This window comes from Lobosporangium transversale (genome assembly GCF_002105155.1).
Source record: "Lobosporangium transversale strain NRRL 3116 chromosome Unknown BCR41scaffold_18, whole genome shotgun sequence".
NCBI lineage: Eukaryota > Fungi > Mortierellomycota > Mortierellomycetes > Mortierellales > Mortierellaceae > Lobosporangium > Lobosporangium transversale.
The window spans coordinates 544,339-565,658 of NW_019028996.1; the positions used below are offsets into that span (position 1 = coordinate 544,339).

General features: G+C 42.5%; 8 protein-coding genes across 8 annotated transcripts; 2 read left to right on the plus strand and 6 right to left on the minus strand.

The window, feature by feature from the left end:
- Positions 1-222: 222 nt before the first annotated feature.
- Positions 223-4,903, minus strand: BCR41DRAFT_422156 (hypothetical protein). Its single transcript, XM_022030112.1, has 2 exons — positions 4,128-4,903; positions 223-3,669 (listed from the first exon to the last, which is right to left on the minus strand). Exons 1-2 carry the CDS (start codon positions 4,883-4,885, stop codon positions 426-428), a joined length of 4,002 nt encoding a protein of 1,333 aa, XP_021881496.1. The 5' UTR covers positions 4,886-4,903; the 3' UTR covers positions 223-425.
- Positions 4,904-5,962: 1,059 nt separating this feature from the next.
- Positions 5,963-7,009, minus strand: BCR41DRAFT_353601 (hypothetical protein). Its single transcript, XM_022024187.1, has one exon. The coding sequence runs from the start codon at positions 6,875-6,877 to the stop codon at positions 6,599-6,601; it is 279 nt and encodes a 92-aa protein (XP_021881497.1). The 5' UTR covers positions 6,878-7,009; the 3' UTR covers positions 5,963-6,598.
- A 2,171-nt stretch (positions 7,010-9,180) lies between these two features.
- Positions 9,181-10,172, minus strand: BCR41DRAFT_61505 (hypothetical protein). Its single transcript, XM_022030939.1, has one exon. The coding sequence runs from the start codon at positions 9,839-9,841 to the stop codon at positions 9,341-9,343; it is 501 nt and encodes a 166-aa protein (XP_021881498.1). The 5' UTR covers positions 9,842-10,172; the 3' UTR covers positions 9,181-9,340.
- Positions 10,173-10,278: 106 nt separating this feature from the next.
- On the plus strand, positions 10,279-12,170 carry BCR41DRAFT_61519 (hypothetical protein). The gene is made up of 7 exons (XM_022030940.1): positions 10,279-10,408; positions 10,659-10,788; positions 11,201-11,249; positions 11,379-11,547; positions 11,684-11,790; positions 11,903-11,992; positions 12,105-12,170. Exons 1-6 carry the CDS (start codon positions 10,353-10,355, stop codon positions 11,917-11,919), a joined length of 528 nt encoding a protein of 175 aa, XP_021881499.1. The 5' UTR covers positions 10,279-10,352; the 3' UTR covers positions 11,920-11,992; positions 12,105-12,170.
- A 1,668-nt stretch (positions 12,171-13,838) lies between these two features.
- Positions 13,839-16,304, minus strand: BCR41DRAFT_370731 (hypothetical protein; the record flags this gene model as incomplete). Its single annotated transcript, XM_022026553.1, has 2 exons — positions 13,839-14,956; positions 15,086-16,304. 2 exons carry the CDS (start codon positions 16,302-16,304, stop codon positions 13,839-13,841), a joined length of 2,337 nt encoding a protein of 778 aa, XP_021881500.1.
- A 444-nt stretch (positions 16,305-16,748) lies between these two features.
- On the minus strand, positions 16,749-17,009 carry BCR41DRAFT_305491 (hypothetical protein; the record flags this gene model as incomplete). The annotated part of the gene is made up of 1 exon (XM_022020795.1): positions 16,749-17,009. A coding segment is annotated over one exon (261 nt), but the record flags the coding sequence as incomplete, so codon positions are not given.
- On the minus strand, positions 16,749-17,568 carry BCR41DRAFT_405949 (hypothetical protein). Its single transcript, XM_022029386.1, has 2 exons — positions 17,116-17,568; positions 16,749-17,041 (listed from the first exon to the last, which is right to left on the minus strand). The coding sequence occupies exons 1-2, from the start codon at positions 17,507-17,509 to the stop codon at positions 17,016-17,018; spliced, it is 420 nt and encodes a 139-aa protein (XP_021881501.1). The 5' UTR covers positions 17,510-17,568; the 3' UTR covers positions 16,749-17,015.
- A 259-nt stretch (positions 17,569-17,827) lies between these two features.
- Positions 17,828-20,973, plus strand: BCR41DRAFT_322661 (hypothetical protein). Its single transcript, XM_022021480.1, has 6 exons — positions 17,828-18,182; positions 18,318-18,612; positions 18,721-19,203; positions 19,322-19,561; positions 19,695-20,737; positions 20,864-20,973. The coding sequence occupies exons 1-6, from the start codon at positions 17,977-17,979 to the stop codon at positions 20,886-20,888; spliced, it is 2,292 nt and encodes a 763-aa protein (XP_021881503.1). The 5' UTR covers positions 17,828-17,976; the 3' UTR covers positions 20,889-20,973.
- Positions 20,974-21,320: the final 347 nt, after the last annotated feature.

A 21,320-nucleotide genomic window follows, 5' to 3' on the forward strand; every position in this document is an offset into this window, starting at 1 on the left:
GTCGCTTTTGCTACAAAATAACCAATTGCTATTGCTTGCTATGCTTGCTTTAGTTTTCTTCTTCAATTTTTTTTTTATCTTTTTGTCTTTATTGTTATTTTACTTTTTGACAACCGGATCTATATTCCGGATACTTATACAAACAAAGAAGCAGCATAATAATATTGCTTAGTCTTTTTTTTTTTTTTTTTTTTTTTTTTTTTTTCGTATGTGAACAACAATGCAAACAGAATCGCTTGTTAATAGAAAAGAAGAGAAAAGAACGAAAAAAGTAGAATGAAGAAGGGTATGATGGGTATGCATAAAAAAATACAACAACAAGAACAAAAGATACAGGGAAATGATACAAGGGCAATAATAAAAACAACGATAACAAATGAACAAATTCATGATCAAAATACAAATAAAATAAAATAAAAAAGCAATTAAGATGCTCGCCATTGACGATGATCCGTTAGCGGTGTAACCATGACACGGATCATACCATCATCCTCTCGACGGCCTTGAACGTTGCCACTCAACTTGATCACACTCGTCTTCTTCTTCATGACACGCTTGGACCGAGGATTAACTCGTCCACTGTTAATGGGTATACCTCCACTCTCTGTCAAATCAAACGTAATTGCGTTCTTGGAGACCGGAATCCTAGGATACTGACCCAGTGAAGACATCGGTCGTTGGTGCTCCATTCGGTTGTTTGACACCTGAAGTCCACCATATTTATTGGCGTTGCTGTTGTGGTTCCAGCTATGTTGGATGCTGTTGGGTGGACTGTGTTGAGGACTTTCGTAACTATAATTCTCTATTCCCCGTGCGCGTGGCTCGTCCATATTAGAATTCGATGCCACCAATGCTGACAGCGCACTTTTAGTGCTCACAGGTGCATAGTTGTCGTAGATATTGCTGCCATAGTGATCTGCATTGCTCCGGTTGCCCGATACATACTGTTGTTGATGCTGTTGGAGCCGGAGCGATTTGGCGTTCTGGAATTGAAAGCTTTTCTTTTTCTTCAAAGTTCGTTCTTCCTGTCCTTTCTGCTGCTCACGTTCAGCTGTTCTCAAAAGTGATTCAAAATCCATCGTTTTGAGGTCTGATGGTGTGGAGGGAGAAAAGTCTACAGTCGCATCAAACTCTCTTGGTTGAGAACCCGAGGGTATAGGGTAACCATTAAGGGTTTGGGCATAGTACGCAGAATTCGCTGTCATGGTAGAGGCTGTGCTGAAATTCTTCAGATGATGAGGGATGAGAGTGTCTGCTGAAGTGTGCTGGCGATGATGACTATATTGAGCAGAGGATTGCTGCCGGTGGTGCCGGGGCACGTCCGGTGATTGTGGTGCAGAGGATGACACATCTGACTGTGGTGTGCGTAAGGATGAAAGCCCGCCTGTACGAGTGCTTGGGAGACCTTTTGTGTTCAAGGCAGGTACAGATAAACGAGGCTGCTGTGATGAGGGCCTCGGCTTCCACGAGACGACCTCTTCCATTGAAAGGACATGGCTAGATTGACGAGGAGGTGAAGATGCTGTGGAACTGGTAGCAGAGGCCCCAACTGCTCCAGGAGAGGTACTAAGGAAATTACGGCCTGCTTTTCGAGTCAGAACAGGCGATCCATTCCTAGATGCCCTTGGACTTTCTCTGCCGTTGCTGAAACTGCTGCCGACACGACCACTGCCATTGCTTCGATTCATATCCCTCGTACGGGCAGAGAGAGACAGAAGCTCAGGAACAGTGTCTGAATCTGCATCTCCCATCGACATCTTCCTTCGAGACAAACTGTCTGTGGAGCTAGACTCACGAACCTCTCCTTTGTCCTTGGATTCGTGGGCTTTAGAAGCTGGCGGTGTCCTGGGACGAACAAAGATCTCCTCCATAGACATATCAGCATCGCCGGTGTAGCCGCTCATCGCATCCTCCGAGTCAAAGCCCTTGAATTCATGATCAGTATCCATATTGTTCACTGAAGATGTCGTTAGACGAGGCTGTCGCTTAAAGTTGAACAACCCAGGGACCGCCGAGTTGTTTACGACGGCTTGTGCATGATGAATATCCGCTAGTTCAAGTGTGAAGCTTGTGAAAGTATGGGTCACATGTGCAGATGCAGCATCATCATCTAAAAAGTGTGGAGGACGCAATGTCTTGGAGGGGTCCATGAAGATCGACCGGACAGTGCTGCTTCTTCGGCGTCGACGCATGGCCATCTCAAGTGTTTCACGACGTGATCCAGGACTTGTGACGGTGGCTGAAGAGGGCTTGGGAAGTGTAGTGGCTAGTAGGCCTGGATGAGTAGAGGTGTCCAAAGAGCGTGATCGGGTTGAGTTGACGCTTTCAGATCGTTTAAGACGGGTAGCTTGGTCTCCAGAGTAGACACCACTATCCCTTTGGTGGGTCAACTCAGGGGGGGACAGTGTATCTATTTGATTCTCTGCGTTCTTTTGGCCTGGCGTCGTCTCGTTTTGGTTCTTGTTTGAAGCTTGGTTGCTCCGACCGATATGAAGAGATCTCATGATGTTTCTACGCCAGTCTGAAGGCTCCCCAGAATTCGATTTGGCCATTTTATTCGGCTCCTCTTGTTGTCGCCTCTGTTCAATCGAATCCTGATCTTTGGGTCGTTTCTTAGTGTTTCTTTGCGGAATTATAAATCCACCTGAAGGGCTAGTCTGGATATTTGCGTTGCTATTACCACTACTGCTGACATTCTCTTTTATTCCGCTCTTGACCTTGTGAGGGAGCAAAAATCGCTTCAAGGGTCGCCTGTTTGAGCCGTCTTGTACCCTGGCACCACCATCAGCAGCAGCAGCAGCGGCGGCGGCCCTGGCTCTCAATTTCTTCTGCTTCTTGAGAGGGAGCTCTGCGAACTGAGTGTAATCATCATAGTCGCTAGGCATAATGATATCAATGGATTCGTCATCAGAGCTTGGTTCCTCTTCATTATGAAACTGAGGAGCTGAACAAAGCTGAGGCGAGATCATGACGGTGTCAAAATCGGGATGTGTATCCTTGGGACAAGGGGTTTTTTCCTCTACCAAAGAGTTGGGTCGGCTGTTAGCATTCCATGGTTGCAGCTTTGAAGAGGTACTAGATTCAGGACGAACGCGAGGAAAAGTCCAAAAGGGTCTGGCGAGTTTAATCATTTGGCCACTTTGCTGAGAGTCTGGTGTAGTTGGAGTAGAGGGGGACTGAGGTTGTTCAGTTGGGGTATCAGGAGGAGAGTTGGGAGGAAAGTTGGAAGTGGAGGAAGCAGGGGCTGCTGCTTGGGCTTGTGCCTTTTCTCGGAGGTTGGAAGAAGATTTTATAGAAGCAAGAGTGGTGTTGACTCGGTTTTTGAATTTAACTCGCAATGAAGAGGATGATGGTCGGTTGTGAAGAAGACTAGGACGACGGGGTGCTTCAGAGTCCTTCATGTCAATGTCATACAGTTGCTCCTTGTTTTCCCCAGGGGTTGTTGGTGTTGATTCGATGTGAGACATCGAAACGGACGTAATATCAGAATGACCTAGGTGAGCGCTCGAGCCCTGCTCAGGCGAGCTCAGTGGAACCCCATGGCTGAGCTTCGTGGGAGGAAGGACAAACGACGAGGAATTTGAGGCGGAAGTCGCGTTGTTTGTGCTGATGCTATTATTACTTGTCACAGACGATGCTCCTGTTGTCCCAGCGTCAGTGGCATTGGCTCTGTGTGGGATACGGACATTATTCAAAATGTAAATATTTACAAATAAAAGGGTGAAGGTGACACAAGCATCGAAACGGGAAGCAGAATGGAAACAAAACGAGGTCAGTATGATACTCGGGTAACAGGGGTAATAATAAAAACAAAATAAAAAATAGCCTAGCCTTTATGATATCAAAAGAATTATTTGAAAACAGCCCATTATCTCATATCAAAGCATGGAAGGACACAACTCGTTTGTTTAGAATGTTCCCAATGGATGACTAAACACGCAGAGGACAAAATCATAAAGTCCAAAATAACAAAAAAGTCGCAAAAAAAAAATTTTTTTTTTTCTTTTTTTCTCGAGAGCATTTAGCGGCTTCGGGTCATATGGTGCATGGGAAAGGGTACCGTCAGGGACAAGAGAAGGGAAAAATGTATAAATATATATCTGCATAATTGGCCCATCATTACATACCTCTTTTGAGACAAATGCTTGTCCTTGAACTTGCCAAATGCCCTTAGGAACTTGGATCTTGTGGTGAATGCGTCTGCCGCATGTGCTGACTCTTTAGCCTGGCTATCGTTCTTATTGGTTGCAACAGGTGCAGATGTGGAGGAGGAAGGGGCTTCAGGAAATGACGGGGACGAGGGTCTTGAAGTGGTCGATGCTACAGCCTGAGTCTTTGTATTGCTGCCCTTCGTTTGCTGGCCAATGGTCCATGAGGTTGTTGAGTTATTATAGAGATTTGAAGGCATACGTCGTAGCGTTTTGAAGGTGAGGGGTGGTTTGCGAGGCTCTGATATTTGTTCACGAGGAATGGGTGATGATGAGGATGAGGTAAGGGTGGATGTAGTGTTTACTGGCTCTGGTTGATTATCTGTGGGGCTAGCTGCAGGAGTTGTCCCCATAGCAGCAATTCCTCTCTGAGATGCTCCACTAGTGCCAGCCTTGCCTTTTCCTTTGTTGTGAACACGCGTCTCGTTTTTAACTGGGATGTTCCAATGCCCAAAGATCGTACTCGAGGTTGATGTCAAGATATTCTTTGATCGCCGTTGATGATGTGGACGTGTTGATCTAAGAAGTTTAGAAGGCGCTGCTAGACGAGAGGCTCGTGTCTTATTGTTCTGTAGCCAGCTCAAAGGATAGGTGGGCTCAAGGAGATTTGAAGATCCAGGGAACGTATAGAGCGAATCTGAGTCTGCGGATAAAAAGTTTGAAGGCTGAGGAAACATCCGGCAAGTGTTCTTTCAAAAAGAAAAAAAAAAAAAAAAAAAAAAAAAAAAGCAGGATGTTTGTGATAAAGTAAAAGGGTCACTTAAACCAGGTCTCCAGTAAAGGGCTGATGCTGAGGCGAAACAAATAGCGCACGCGTAGACAAGATTCCACAGGAGCTGGAGTATAAAGGAAAAGAAAAAAATGATAATGATAGGGCGATCGCTGAACAAGTGATAAAGAAGAGAGCCGTAAAGTGATCCTAGGATGAGAATGCTAGTTTACAAAATGTAGTAAAAGTTCAAGTCTTTGAGCAGGTGGGATAAATGAATGATCATATCTTCTTTTTTCAGAGTTTTTGTCTTGTATGGATTCACGCGTCCTTTTTAGAAAATATAAAAGAAAACAATAATAAAATGATTTGATGTCAAGAGAATGAAGAAGAGAAATGATCAACAAGATCTAATCGATTGATCCCATGAAAGAAAAAGAAAAAAAAAAAAAAAAAAAAGAGCTGGTTGCTCCAAGACAATTGTTTGTTGCAGGTTTTTTTTTTTTTTTTTTTTTTGCTTTATTTTTTTTTTTTCCCTTTCGACATACAGCTGCTCACTGTGGAAATATTTCTTCCCGAAGGCTTATGGTTGCATGGAATAGAGAAAGAGAAAAAAAAGGGCATGTAAATAAGGTCTATACGAAACGGATGGGATGGGAAAGGGGAAGTTGGGAAAAAAAAAAAAAAAAGGAAGGTTAAGTTGGATTAATGTGGGTTAAGGCACAAAACAGACAAAAAATAAAGGTCCGCTTGACAAGGAAGGTTGATTGACCATTGGAGTGGGCCCAATTAAGGATCAAGGTTAACAGTAATGCATGTATTCATACCGCTGTATACTGGCTCTAGCCTCCTGTCTTTTTTTTTTTTTTCCTGTTGTTGAATAATTGCAGGCACTCCGTCTGTTAGATTGGGCTATTACAGACTGCACTCCAGTTCGTTACCATTCCAAAGGGCTAACTGGGAGAACGAAGGGAAAGATGACAAGGAGTAAAAGGAGAGCCGACTTTTTTTTTTTTTTTTTTTTTTTCCAACCATTACATGCAGTCTCCCCATACTGCATTCAAAGTACATTGGTGGATACATGCGAATTGACATGGCGATTCTCGAACCGTGCGGATGTTGTTTGTCCTTAAAAGCCCAAAATGTCTGTTGTGGCGGGTTACTTCATTGTTATTCTCTGTTGATAGTCAAATGGAACGACAAGTTGATTCGGATGATTGATAATACGTACTCCACAGAGGCTTCTGGCCTATTGAATTTAAAGGCAATGTGTTGCTCACACCTTTGGAGGAGTCGCGTTATCTACACTTCCTTGATGCAAACGTATTATCCTACATTCCATTGGTTTTTGTTTTGATTTCAATCTGATGACCGAGTTCTAAAAATGCTGGATCCCACAACTGCCTGGACGCTTCTTTCTGCTCTGTTCTCCATGATGCTCACAAAGACAATGTATCCCTGGATCCTGTGTCGATGCCTCACCTGATCACGACTAGCTGAGGGTCTCTTTCTCTTTAAGGACAGGGCACGCATATTTAGTTTACTTGTCTCCTATTCCCTACCATGTACAATCAATGAATGACCGGGACACCGTGCGTAGCACAATTCCACGCAACTTGGAAATGTTTTTTTCTGTTCCTGAGGTTAGCATCAAATTTCGGAATAGATGTCCATTTGAGGTTCACCATTGATTTCTGATGCGCCTTCCCCTGTCCTGTCTTGTCCTGCATTGCAACATCATGGTATATATCGTAAAAAAAGCAAGAGCGACCGTTCCATAGACTAAGAATAAGGCAATAGTGGAAGGCAATAATGACTGATTCCGCATTGTGTTCTTTATAGTTGAATTGTTTGTAATACACTTGACCATTTGGCCAAAGAAAGTATAAAGTACGGAAAAATATTGTACTTTAAGAAGGCCTGAGAACAAAGACGATGACGCCACAAAAGGTAAATGCATTAAAACTATGAATGGTTATGTATGGCGCCGCTGGTTTTTGATGAATGGGGTTCCCGAACGATCAGGCAATTTGTGATGCAGGATGATATGAGAAAGCATTGCAGAGAAAAGAAGGGATGGCATAAAGTAGAGGAAAGACAGGAGAGAAAGAAAAATGTGGGAATGGTCCATGCTTTTATATCATTTGCTCTATGCACTTTCCTCCCCAGTGTCGGTTCGTCATTGCCCATTATTTATTTATTTTTCTCGCCTTCAATTGATACGACGAAGAGAGCGCTGAGCCTGTAAAAATAGCGATAATGGAGGTGAGATGTTCTATTCAACGCAGACTATCACGATGGATGGGCTCGTCTGATGAATTAGGCCAGAGAGCCTTTTCAATGAACAAGTTTTAAGAGAGAAGTCATCCGGAACATGCCGTCGATAAGTGCAACGAGAGACGGTCCGCATACCGGTTCCAGTTATAGTCCATATTATGAATGAAGGCATTGGATTAGAAGCTGAGGTCACCACCCCGTATTATACTAGCCAGTGACCGGAAGGGGCACGAACATTTCGAGCCAAATATGGGTGACAAAGTAAACTATCCATATTTATATCGTTATCGCTCCTTCAAGTTGAAAATAAAAAATTTACAAAGCACAAAGGCATGCATGGGCAGCAGATGCAGGGACCAACGGCTGGTGTGAACTGAGTGGTGCAAGCAGTAACATTCAAGCTGAAAAAGGTCTCAATGCCGTACGGATATATCTGCATCATGGACATAAAAAACACAATGTCAGCTTGACACCAAATGTTCAATAAAGTTAAATTCTCTTCTAGAACTACAAATATATTCGATAGAAAGCATGAAGTTACTTTTAATCAACTGGATAAGATGATACATTCCTCCACTATTGTAAATGTATGACTATGCAGGTGGAATGGAATGTTTTTTAATGGCATGGTATTTGTATACAAACATAAACACGTAGCCTCCTAACCCTCCACTTTTCTCTTCTCGACAATAAAACCGAGAGATGAAACGAAAACCAAAAAGCAAGAAAGGACTGAGAAAAAGATGAGATGGGCGTCGTTCTTTTTTTTTTTTTTTTTTTTTTTTTTTTTGCGAGCCAGAGCGTGGCTTACATGTACTCCTTGGGTTTGTGCTCCCAAAGTTCCAATGCATGGATACAACGGACTCGTACAGCCAAAACTTATTTTTCATAATCTTGTTTCTTTCCTTTTCTTCTCTTACTCTTTGATCGATCTTCCTTCTTCCACTTCCTCTTTCTCTCCTCTTCCAACTTTATTCATCTATTTGCTCGGCAGAATCATGGCTGCACAAAGTATCCCTGTCCCCCCACCCAACTCTAATGGCAGAGCTCCTCGCTGGACCCAACCCGTGTCTTTCTACGGTCAAAGTGTCTTCAGCAAGTACTATGCTCATTCCCTTTGTGCTTTCTTACTCTTGATCCCATTCTTAGTCATGCCTGTCCAAGCCCAGGCTGGCCAAGGACCTATCAATCAGAACGAATGCGTTGCAAGTTATGATGCTAACATGGATTACTTTCCTGATAAGATTCAAGGCAAGTTTCTCATATCAGTCGATATCTGTATAAAAACGTTTTTTGTCCTATTTTTAACGCCACCATATTCTCCTTGTGTTACTCAGTTGATTTGGCTTCTCTGTTCGAAGTGTCGTACTTCAAGAACTACAAGGTCCTCAAGAACTCCAGTTCCAACCAGACTTTTGTCCTTACTCAGTGCGGCACCCCTGCTCCCAGCGCTTCTCAATTTGGTAACAATACGGTTTTCTTAAACGTTCCCGTCAAGAACGCGGCTTCACTCGCCACTACTGCTGTTGCTTACATTGAGATGCTCGGCAGGCGCTCGGTCTTGAAGGCCGTCGACACAGAGGGCCTGGTTAGCTCGCCATGCGTCCAAGGTGGTCTGGACCGTGGCGAGATTGTTGGTCTCGAGAACAAGAATCTGACTAAGCGCGCAGAGCAATTCAAGGCTGTGGACCTCGTCTTTAGCTCGTTCGGCCCTGCTGAGACTGGTCTCGAGAGCAAGACAGTGATCACCTCTGAGGTAGCAGACCCCGGTCCATTGAACGTAAGTAATAAGCAAATGTTTATGCTCTAGAAGCCGTTGGAGTCATGGCAGAATCAAAGTGTAGAGAGCCACGCTCACAATCAACTTGGACTGTCTCAAAGAGGAATTAGAGAGCATTCTGCTTTGATCTACACACACGCGGTCTAGACAAAGGAAGGTCATGAGACCAGGCGGGTTTTCGGGCACCTAAAGCATCCATAGGAGACCAATATTCTCAACGATCGCGTAGATTTCTATATGTATCGAGTGCATACAACAAACCTCCAAGTAAACCAGACTTTGGGGCGCTTCAAATAATATTAGTTGCATTCTAATGATCCATTTCCTTTTGCAATCTCATAGCGCGCTGAGTGGCTTGAGTTCTACTCAACCTTCTTTAACCTCGAGTCCCAAGCCAACAACTTGACTGCAACTATCAACAACAACTACGACTGCTTCAAACAGGCCGTCAAAGTCAAAGCCAACAAACCTATCATTGCCTGGACTCAGTATGAGGCTCCTGCTGAGTACAACAAAAATGTTGCGTCGTGGACGTTTTCTCCTGCTGCTTATAAGAGAATTATTTCGGAGGATGCTGGCGCCATCTTTTTTAATGGTACCATCACTAACAAATTTACCGACGCAGCTGCCTTTGCTGAGGCTCTCAAGGACGTAGATGTATTGATTGACGAGACTTTTATTGGGGATGATATTGATGCATTCTACAAGAACTATGGGCTTAGTCCCAGCTCCCCTCACAAGTTCATCCAGAACAAGGCTATCTTCCGTGAAGATGGTATTGTTAATCCTAACAACGGTCGAGACTGGTTCTCGGGGGCTGTTGCCATGAATGATGCTGTCCTTCAGGATGTTGTCCGTGCTGCCCATCCTGACGCTCTGCCAGTTAACGTCCCCTATAACTGGCTCCGTAACATTGCCAAGGGCGAGAGCAAGCAGTTGCTGACAAGTGGCGACTGTACTGCTACTGACTCCAACTCCCCCGTTCCCGACCGAGCTATTGTTTGCACCGCCATGAAGGTTACTAACGATGACGGCAAAGGGGGTAATGCTGGCTCCAAGACTGCTACGGGGGCCTTTACCGCTTTCCTCAGTCTCTTAGCTGTTGTTCTGTCTCTCTAAGAGGTAGATGAGAAGTTTTCTGTTGGACTGCTATAGATTTTGCCTCTTTGTCGAATAAAAGCGGATTTTTGATATGAAATGATATTCACCTGTGTAACATCAACATGTCTCTTACCTCCATAAATGACAAACATAAATGTAGTTTTATATTTTATAATCCCCTGTATGAAGGGGTAGTGCTATCTCTTTCATTCATTCTCATTCTCTTTCTGCTCCACCCTAATAGACTGACCATTATACTCTTCTAGTCATCTTATCCATGACCTCGCCTCTTGCAAGAAGTACTAGCTCCATCTCGAGCACTGACATGGAGGCGTACGTGTGACATGAATGGTGGTCCATGCTCAGCCCTGATTCGAAGTTCATCAACCCCTTCTCCTTTCAAGTTTCCTTGTCTTACCCCCTACCCTCTTCTCATTTATTTTATTATTATTAATACTATTTTTTATTTTTATTTTTTTCTTTGAGATACTTTTGTATTGCATTGACAGCTGACCATGACTATGGGCATTTTTTTTATTCCTCTATCTTTTTAATTGCTGCACGCTTAAATGATCCAAATTAGACTATTTGCAAAGATACACAAAGATCAGGCTTCACAGCTAGAGTTGCTCAAACATACAAAGCGTGCTATGGATAGGACAATAGCCTCCAAGGACAGTTCAGATATTGGTGGACCATCAACAGCTAGCCTGGTAAGGAAAGTCATAGCCTATGGTTTGTCTCTTAATTTATCGTATATGACTGTTACAGGATGTTTTGAGCCAGGCGAAGCCCTGGCCTCTTTGCATCCCTGGTGGCAAAACAGAGCAATAGCAGACGAATGATATCGATGATCATTATTTTTTCCTTTTTCCTTTTTTTTTTTTTTTTTTTTTTTGTTATTATTCCAGTCGTTCGAGATCTTGGGTGAGCTACTTGAGGAGATTGTCCTGGACGTTGTTTCAGAGGCTCACCGCGATGTCAAGAATATGCGATCTATTTGTTCTGTTTGTAAAACGAAGTACGTGGCAATGACTTTCCCTTTGGTTTGAGAGCTTCAGACGAGTTATTTATTAAATTATAAAAAAAAAAAAAAAAAAAAAAAACTCATCAATCATGGTTCTTTGGCGTCTCAAATTTCATTCAAATATAACAAATAGGTGTCGAAGCTACGGTAACAAAATACTCTGAAGCAAATATCAAACTCGTTTATTAATCTTGATATGGGGAGTATACAGTAGTTAATCAGTTTGCTTTCACCCTATAACATCCGCGATACCTTTACAACTGTTGATCTCAATAGTGATCCGAGCCGGCCTGGATATTTTTGGACAGAACCCTCAAGCGAATAATTCACAGACATACGATTGTGTTCATTGTCAACGCTCATTCCCTGCACAACGATATGCTCCGCATCTAGAAAAATGTCTGGGATTGTCTGGTCGATCCTCCAGTCGTGCTGCTAGTCGAAGGTAAAAAAATGTTATGCTCAACCGTGAACTTATAGTTCAATGTATTGAGTTGTGCTTTTTTTTTTTTTTTTTTTTTTTTTTTTTAAAAAAAAAGGATTCTTTGTATTACGACTGACTAGATATTACATTTGTATAGGATGGGGGCGGGCGAGAGAGCTGGATCGGGATCACCTTTCACTCCAGTGAGTTACTCTGATGAACGTGATGCTAGTGACTCTGACAAAGACCTCATTGAAAAAAAACGTAAGGATCGACTATATACTTTCTGTTCTTTACCATCATTTTCCACCCCTAATACATTCTCTTAATGGTTTAATTTTTTATTGCTTAAATATATGAATAATCAGGGAAAAAGAATGCTTCAAGTACTAATGGCTCGCAAACTAATGGAGGCAGTGGAAGTTCGTTAAATGGAAGCGATTATGGTGCCTCCAATCTTATAAAGGTGAGTCCATATTATGAGGTTGTAGAGTGTTGGGTTGTTAGTTTGGTTAAGAGTCCTTAGCTACTTTGGCAATTTATTTTGACCTCAAGGCGCTTCATAATCCTATATGTAGTCTTCATCCTCGAATGCTTCAAAAGCCAAGAAGCAAAAAAGCGATTCGTCAGATTACCCGTTAAAAACGCAAAAGGTAACATCTTTCATTTTTCCCCCTCTTTTTCATTTTTCCTTTTTTTTTATGTCAAACAGTGAGTATGATCTGGTACAAATTTGAGCGGTGCACGTCGATAAGCGCTAAAACTACATCAACCTATTTTGAATGGTGATTAAAAAGTCATCATTGCTAGCAAAAGGTAGGTTGATTTGGAGAAACGCCATGCGTAGTCGTCGCTTTTTTTTTTTTTTTTTTTTTTTTAGTACCAAGCGTATCCTAATTTTTTCTTTTTCCTTTTTTTTTTTTTTTTTTTTTTTTTTTCTTTTTATGAAATATTTATGATAGCTTCCAAAGGGAGTAGCTCTTCAAAACTGAAAGGGCTTGGTCTTCACACACCATCCTCAGTCTCAGTTACCCCTGTTGGTGAGATTTCGCTTGGATACCTGGATGACGATCTACTTCTTGCCAATGGCAAGAGTCTTCAGAACGGTGCAGGCAGCAATAGTAACGTCAATAACATCCTGAGTAATGGAGGGAATAACAGTATCAACAGTAATGGCAGCGCATCTCAAAAGTTGTCTAGTTCCAATTCAAAGCGAGGATCAGGAGGCATCAGCTCATCCAAGCGCCCTCCAGGATCTGGGTCTGGTTCAGGTTCAAGCAAAAATGGGCAAGTTGCTTTATCATCATCGTCATCCTTTTTTGAGCGCTTGAAGGCTATTGGTAGTCGTGATGGCGCGAGCGACAGCAGTGGTAGTGATGATGATAGTCATGACGGAGACTATCGTAAAGAAAGCGGAGCGAGAGAGAAAAAGGAAAAAGAGAAATCCGGGAACCGTGGCAAAGGCAGTAGTTATGCTGGTAGCGCTGGTACATCATCTCAACCCCTTCCTCCGGTTGTTATTAGACTCAAGAAAGCGTCTGCATTTACAGGTCATGGTTCGGATTCTGTCGACACAGATTTTATTGGTGAGTAGCTGGACTGTATTACAGCGTCGGAATGCGCACGAGTTGATGGTTGACTAAAAGGAAAAAACTAACGCTTCGGTCTCTCTCTCCTTAATAGACATTGATGGAGATGGAGACGAAGATAGCATGGATATTATGCCAGCACCCAAGAAAAAAAAGCCCTAGATCTCATTGCGATGGAGCTGCCGAACCGAAATATTAGGTCAACGACCCATTTCCAACTCTCCAAAAAAAAAAAAAAAAAAAAAAAAAAAAATTTTTTTTTTTTTTTTTTTTTTTTTTTTTTTTCCTACACCCACCCTTTGCCCAATGGTATGCATAGACTTTACTGATACCACATGCTGTACACTGCAAAAAAAAAAAAAAAAAAAAAAAAAAAAAGATACTGACCATGTCTGTTTTTACAGTTATCATCTGTGTTAATCAACCTGACATTAATAAACGACATGGAAGAAGTTTTTATTTGTTGCTTTATCATGATTGGTCTCCACTGATGTTAGATTTAATACGTTTAGAAGCCCTGGCTTTATTGCGAGAGGCAGACTTATGCTTACGCTTGAACTCTTGAGTCATAGCATGTCGCGTCTTTTCCCAATGGGCATTTATTTCCTCCCTATTTAGTCATGTGGGATTGATTGATCAATTGTCAGTACAAAGGATAAATCCCTTACCCATTCATGTTCAGAGAGCAGAGATGACAAAAAAAAAAAAAAAATGAGCGTGGACTTACAATGAACTAGTTCTCATAAAGACTTTGTTCGTCTTGAAGTTGGATCTTTTTAGCAGTTCCGGATCCTTAAAATGAAAAAAAAATAGGGATCCTGCATGTGAGAGGGGTGTTCTGCCGCTGCTGTTGAGGGCATCAGCACCTGAGGCAAAGATTGTTCTTGAGCCATCTGTGTAGGCTGTCAATATCTCGTCCTGATCTCGGGATCTATCCTCTTCTAAGGAGCCATCCATGCGATCGTCTTCGACATTTTCAACTTGGGCATGGCTCTCCTCATCCTCCTCATGGTCATTGCCAAACAAAGTAAAAGTCCCTGATGTCGGGGTGAAGAGTGACCTGAGATCAGTGGCAACCTGGAATTGAGTTTTGATCTCACTATCCTTCTTATTATTAGTAGGTGGTGGAGAGGCAGAGGTTTCTGATCTGTTATCAACCTCATTGTCATGGTTCAAAGTGTCATTATCAAACGCAAATGAGAACCCGACAGCTTTCTTGGGCTGCTTAGCATCCTGCACCTCCACAGTGCCGCTATTCATGCTATTACCACTTTCAATTTCCTTCTGTTTCTGTCCATGATGTGAGTCATTAGTATCCAGTATATAATTTTGAGGCTCTCCTTGCTCCTCTTCTGACTCAGAATCAAATACGCTCCTTGAGAAGTCATGCACAGAGTCTGTTGATGTCTTTGGTGGCGAGGGTAATGTTGAAAGAGGTGGTGAAGGATCGGCATCCGGGTCGTATCGAACTGTTAAGCCTGTAGTATACCCAAGACCACCTTTAGCCTGTCTTGCAAAGTCTTCCTCTTTCTTTTTGTTCCGTACAGCAGCGTCGCCGAACATGGCGCGGAGTACATTCATAGCTTGTATCTTTTCTGCAGACACATTTGATTCATGCTGGCGATCCTCGTCCAAAATAATGCCTTCAATATCCGCGCCAATTCCGCCAGTATTGAGGCGATCCTGATGAGCGATAAAATCGACATCATCTTCGCCACGAATGTGATCATCTAAGAAGTCCTTAGTGAGCTGGAAACGCGAGTCAGACGTTCCAATTCTAGTTTGCATTTCGAATAAGGCTCTGCCACTGGGGCCTTCAAATTGTTCCTTGATATTGAGGGCTATTAATTTGAGAATAAAAAAAAAAAACTTAGCTCAATATAGCACTCAATGTTCTGTTGAAGTTAGTACCCCACTCGATATAGATTGAACAATCAAAGAGAGCACGAACATATTGTTGGATTTATTACATGGTTCTCTAAGGTTGTTTGATCCAGAATCGTCGTCCTCGTCATCAGAAGCAAACATTTCCTTGGTAGTACTCTTCAACGCCTTCTTTTTGTCAGTGAGAATTTGACCCCTATCCTCATCCTCAGAACCCGAGTCCGAGTTAAATATACTTTTGAGGGGTTTGCCCATGTTGGACATCTTTTTTGCATGGTCTGCTTCCATCTTTTCGTAATCTTCGCTTTCATAGCTATCGTCACCAGAGTCCGAAAACACGACATGGCCCACTTTCTTTTCTCTAGAGTCGATGTTGGATAGTGTGGATGTAATTAATTGCTGCCGTCTCTCTCGTACTGCCTCTAATTCAGCCTCTCGAGCCTCTAAAGCCTTCAGACGAGCGTTATTTGATTCTTCAGCTAATTTAGTGGCGATCGCTGGACTGCCCTTACTAAGTCGATCGTGTTCATTGTCGTCGTCAGAGTCAAAGAGACCTCCGATGCCGGTTGAAGATGAGGATTGGAGTTGAGCAATCGTTTTAATCGTGTCTTCATCTAAAACTCCATCCTCTTCCTCTTCTCCGCTTTCCATTTCTTCATCTTGATCCTCATCGTGCTCGTCTTTACTATTGTCCTCCAAAATGTCCGATGGTGATTGATTGGTCCTTGTTTCTTCTTCATCTTCATCCTCTCCAAATAGATCTTCTGGCTTTGAGTCTCGCTGCGCTCTAGATAGTTTTGACGTTAAAGGACTGTCTAATACAACATCACCGAAGAGGTCATCTATATTGGTCTCCTGTAATAGGGATGAATCAATACTCTCCATATATGGTCCTCCGTCTTCATTGTCATCAAGGTCAGAGTCATCTAATGATAATGCTTTCGGGCTCATGTTCAGCCCTGCAAGCACAGAAGCCATCATTGCACGGTCATTTGCTATGTTGACATTGTCAAGTGACTGTTGTAATCCCGAGGTTTTGTCTGTTGAGAGAGTCTTTATATCTCTGCCTTGCACGGCCGATTTCTTCTTTTCTGCCATATCCATATTACTATTGGTAGTGATGGGAGTAGGCTTCGGTTTTGCAAGGAAAGAGGCAAGTGCAACCTCAGTGGGAAGATGCTTGCCCTTGGGTTTTGGTTCGTTTTCATCAATTCGGTAGATCAATTGGTCGAATGGCAAGGGCTTCTCAGCGATATTAAAGAGTTTCTCCACATTATTTTTGTAGTGTGACGGATCATATGTCATCTTTTTTTTTTTTTTTTTTTTTTTAAAAAAAAAAAAAAAAAAGAGCATTAAAAAAAAAAAAAGTAAGTCTTAAAGGTTGTACAATGCGCAGGCAGTTATAGAAGGAGTATTATGAGGAACATACACGATCTAATTTCATAGTGATTACTGGTCGGCCGTAGCGCCCTCTTTTCCAACCTCGCTTCCCATCCATGTTCTTTTCTGTAATCAAGGACATATCTTCAGCGTGTTTTGCTGGATTCCTTTTCCATTTTTTGAGTAGTGCTTCTTGTTCTTTCTTTTCGATCTTCGCTTGAAGCTCCAAATCTTCTTTCCGTCTATGAGCGTGTACAAGATAAAATAAAATATAGAAATAAAAAGGTGCGGTCAATTGGACTGCAAGGCTGGGCTATCATATATCTCAACCGATAAATGAGGGACTGTTATTGACTTGTAGTCGAACAATTACTTTGTTTGCCAGTCTTTGTTTGCTTCCTCAATCTTCAGGACGTTTCCCTTCCATTTGGCACCATTAAATAACGCGAGGCATTTTTGTAGCTCTTTCCGTGTTGTGTCCAAAGTGATATATCCAAATCCACGGCAAGATCCGTCCAGGTCCTTTGCCAGATAAAGGTCCCTGGGCTGTCCAAACGATTTAAATCGGCCCTCAAGCTCTGTCAAGGTAACATCTTTTGCTAGCCCGCGGACGAATGCTCTATATGAGATATGCTCTTAAAAATAGGCGAATTGATTTCGGTCTTGTCAGATCGATCAGTTATGTTGTTAATGTATAGTCAATTGTAATGAATTCCCTCACTCTTAAACAACATACCATTAGGATCTATGGGAACTTTTGAGGGTTTTGGTTTTTTGACTTTAGCAGATGTACTTGGGGCATCTTCTTCTGTAAATAGATCAGGTGGAATTGAAGCTGATGTTGTTGAGCCCCTGTTAATACTTTTATTCTTTTGCTTCAAATGTCCCTGTTGATATTGCTTTGAGCCAGCAAGAGCATTGGTCTTCGAGTTGGAGTTTCCATGGATCGCTCCTGCTCCTATTCCTGTATGTATATCTGATTTAATTCTTGCTTCTGTCCTTACTCCTGCTGGTTTTGAACTTGGCTTGCCCGGCACGTTATTATTATTATTACTATCAGTAGAGTCTTCTTTAGAGCCTCCAGAAGATGGCCGAGGCCTACTATTGAAATTTTTGGAGTTGGCTACCATTAAGGCAACGGAATGAACGTAATGACAGTAAGAAAAAGGCTGATGCTTCTCGACCCTTGTGCTCCAATCTGTCTTACTGATTAACTGAACCACAAAAAAAAATGCTGGAAACAAACAAATCACACAGTCACAATAATTAATTAGATTCATGTGACATAACCGGCCAAGATTGTGCTGCACTCGCATTCCACGTAAGGTATATTTAAATAAATTTTAGGACGTGGTTGGGCCAGATTCATTTTCAGTTCGTGTCACTTTCCCAGCGCGTCCACACAGACCTCATCTCTTTTTTTTTTTTTTTTTTTTTTTAAACTACATCTTCTTTCCTTTTCCTTTTTCCCTTCCTCTGACAATAACCATTGCATTGCTCTTATTCCTAGCCATATTTCCCTCTTACAGTATTCTCCATTTGTCTTCATCACACTACTCCAACTACCACCACCGTCACTAATACTATTACTGCAACCATGAACTTTGAGGAGATTGAGGACCAGGATGGAATTCGCTTCTCATTCAATGCATGGCCTGCATCACGCATCGAGGCAACACGAACTGTTGTTCCTATCGCTGCTCTATATACACCCCTGAAGGAGCGTGATGATTTACCACTCATCTACTATGAGCCTGTTACTTGCAAACAGCATACCTGTGGTGCCATTCTTAATCCTTACTGGTAAGTCTTTTTTTTTTTTTTTTTTTTTTTCTTCCCTCACTTTACTCTCTCTCCTTCTCTCTATGGATATATATACAAATCCATACTTATTGCATTCAATGGCTCCTATGATGCTTAATCTGCCCTATCTTTTAGTCAGATCGATCCTCGTGGCAAGCTTTGGATTTGTCCTTTCTGTCTCCACCGTAACCAGTTCCCTCCTCATTATCGCGATATCTCCAATACCAATCTCCCAGCAGAGTTGCTTGCCAAACATACAACTATTGAATATACTCTTGCCAGGAGTGCACAAGTCCCACCAATATTCCTATATGTTGTCGATACCTGCATGGATGAGGACGATCTCAAAGCACTCAAGGATTCGCTTGTCGTCTCACTCAGCTTGTTGCCTCCACATGCTCTTGTCGGCCTTATCACTTTTGGTACCATGGTAAGCTTAATTGATGCATTTAGTTCAAAGAAAGGTTATATGGAAGTGTGTTTCCTACTGATCTAACAATAAACCGATATGTGTTAAAAAAAAAAAAAAAAAAAAAAGACCCAAGTTCATGAGCTTGGGTATGGTGAGTGTCCGAAATCATATGTCTTCCGTGGGAACAAGGACTACACTTCGAAACAAATCCAAGATATGCTTGGGCTCTCAGCTCAGGTAGCACGCCCTCAACAGCCAGTTCGGCCCGGCCAGCCTGCGCCTTTTGCTCCCAGCGGTAATTCGCGCTTTTTGCTCCCGGTTCAGCAATGTGAGTATACATTATCTTCAATCCTAGAGCAGCTTCAACGCGACCCCTGGCCTGTAGCCACAGATAAACGTCCTCAGCGTTGTTCTGGAGTGGCTATGAGTGTCGCTGTTGGTCTCTTGGAGGCCACCTACCAGAATACTGGTGGTCGTATCATGCTCTTTGTTGGAGGAGCAGCAACAGAAGGCCCAGGAATGGTGGTCGGAACAGATCTCAAAGAGCCCCTTCGATCTCATCATGATATCGAGAAGGAGAATGCGAAGCACTACAAGAAGGCATCCAAGGTAAGAGTCGATTTCGAATAAAATTGTATTCATCTGCAAGTATTCTAGCCCAAGTATTTATTTCTCACGAATGGCCTGTTAACTTGCGGCATGTATCATTCGATCTATTTTTTGATAGTTTTATGAGGGATTGGCAAAGAGGATTTCTACCAATGGCCACGTCGTTGATATTTTTGCAGGATGCTTGGATCAAGTCGGGTTGTTGGAAATGAAATCAATGGTCAACTCAACAGGAGGCTTTATGATTCTGTCAGATTCTTTTACAACAGCCATTTTCAAACAGAGTTTCCAAAAGTTGTTTGAAAAGGATGCTGAAGGCAACCTGAAGATGGGCTTTAATGCAACGCTCGCTGTCCAGGTAAAGTCCAATGGCCAATACTCAATCGATATTTGACATGGATAGAGTTTTGTTTGCACTATTTTTTCCTTGTTCTATTGTAGGCTCATTAACAAGAGATCATGAACATATTCTCTTTTTTTATTTTATCTAGACTACAAAGGAGCTCAAGATTTGTGGACTGATTGGTCATGCAGTATCATCCAACAAGAAAACTGCGTCTGTAGGTGAGACTGAGATTGGTATAGGCAATACCTCAGCATGGAAGATGTGCAGCGTTACTCCAAAGACGACAAATGGTATATACTTTGAGGTTGTGAACCAACAGGGTCAGTCTCTCCAACCAGGATCGCGTGGTCTTATTCAGTTTGTGACGCACTATCAGCATTCTAGTGGATTCTTCAAGCTTCGCGTGACTACTGTCGCCCGTAGCTGGGCAGAGGGAAATAACCCCGTCATTGCTCAGTCATTTGATCAAGAGACAGCAGCAGTCCTCATGGCTCGTATTGCTGTCTTCAAGGCCGAAATTGATGATGGACCAGATGTCTTGCGTTGGTTGGATAGGATGTTGATTCGGCTGTGTCAAAAGTTTGCCGAGTACCGCAAAGACGAACCCCAGACATTCCGCCTCACAGAGAACTTTTCAATTTATCCTCAGTTCATGTTCCACCTGCGACGTTCACAGTTCTTGCAAGTCTTCAACAACTCGCCTGATGAGACAGCCTATTGCCGTCACGTTTTAAATCGTGAAGATGTCAACAACTCGCTGATTATGATCCAACCTACACTCATGTCTTATGGCTTTGAGGGCGAGCCTCAGCCAGTGCTGCTAGACAGTATCTCGGTGAAGCCTGATACGATATTATTACTAGACACCTTCTTTTACATTCTCATCTTCCATGGAGAGACGATTGCTGCATGGAGGAAGGCTGGCTATCACGAGCAGCCGGGGTATGAAAACTTTAAGGAACTGCTAGAGACACCAGTGGTCAGTGCACAGGAGCTTTTAGTGGAGCGTTTTCCTATCCCACGCTACATTGTATGTGATCAGAATGGATCTCAAGCTCGTTTCTTGCTATCCAAGTTGAATCCATCAACAACACATGTCTCTGGAGGACAGTACGGCAATGTGCCAGTGGGACAAGCCATCTTTACGGATGATGTGTCACTGCAAGTGTTCATGGAGCATCTGAAGAAGTAGGTCCCTGTAGTCTATGTTTAATTTTTTTTTGTTTTTGTTTGGAATATTAATGCTGACACTGCCCCTTTATTCTTGTATGCTAACTTTACATTTATATTTGTGTGCATATTTTTGTCTTATAGACTGGCTGTTGCTGGTACATCATAAGTGTACATTGGTTTCGTTGACCATGGATAGAGAGTGTTCTTGACACAATAAGAAAATCGCTTTAAAACGTACTACATGTCTTCACGTATTGTGAAATCAATGTTGTAAATGTGTAAATGGTCATTACGAACCATCTTTGCTGATAGCTCATTAACAAGGAACTGGGGTCTGCAAGAAGGACTCGACAAAATCAAATAGAGATTATTGAGGCAGTGAACAGTTTGCTTGAGACACTGTCTTGCCTCACCTTGCCTCACCGCTTTCCAACTCTTTTAAAGCACAGACACACGCATCGCATCTTTGTACTCCTGTTAATGTAATCCTCTTCATCCACTGCACAACATTCTTCTTTTTTGAAATGACAATGCATTTTGCGAAGCAGCAGTTACATTACACTTTCAATGCTGCAAGATTGCTGCTACTAGCAGTGTC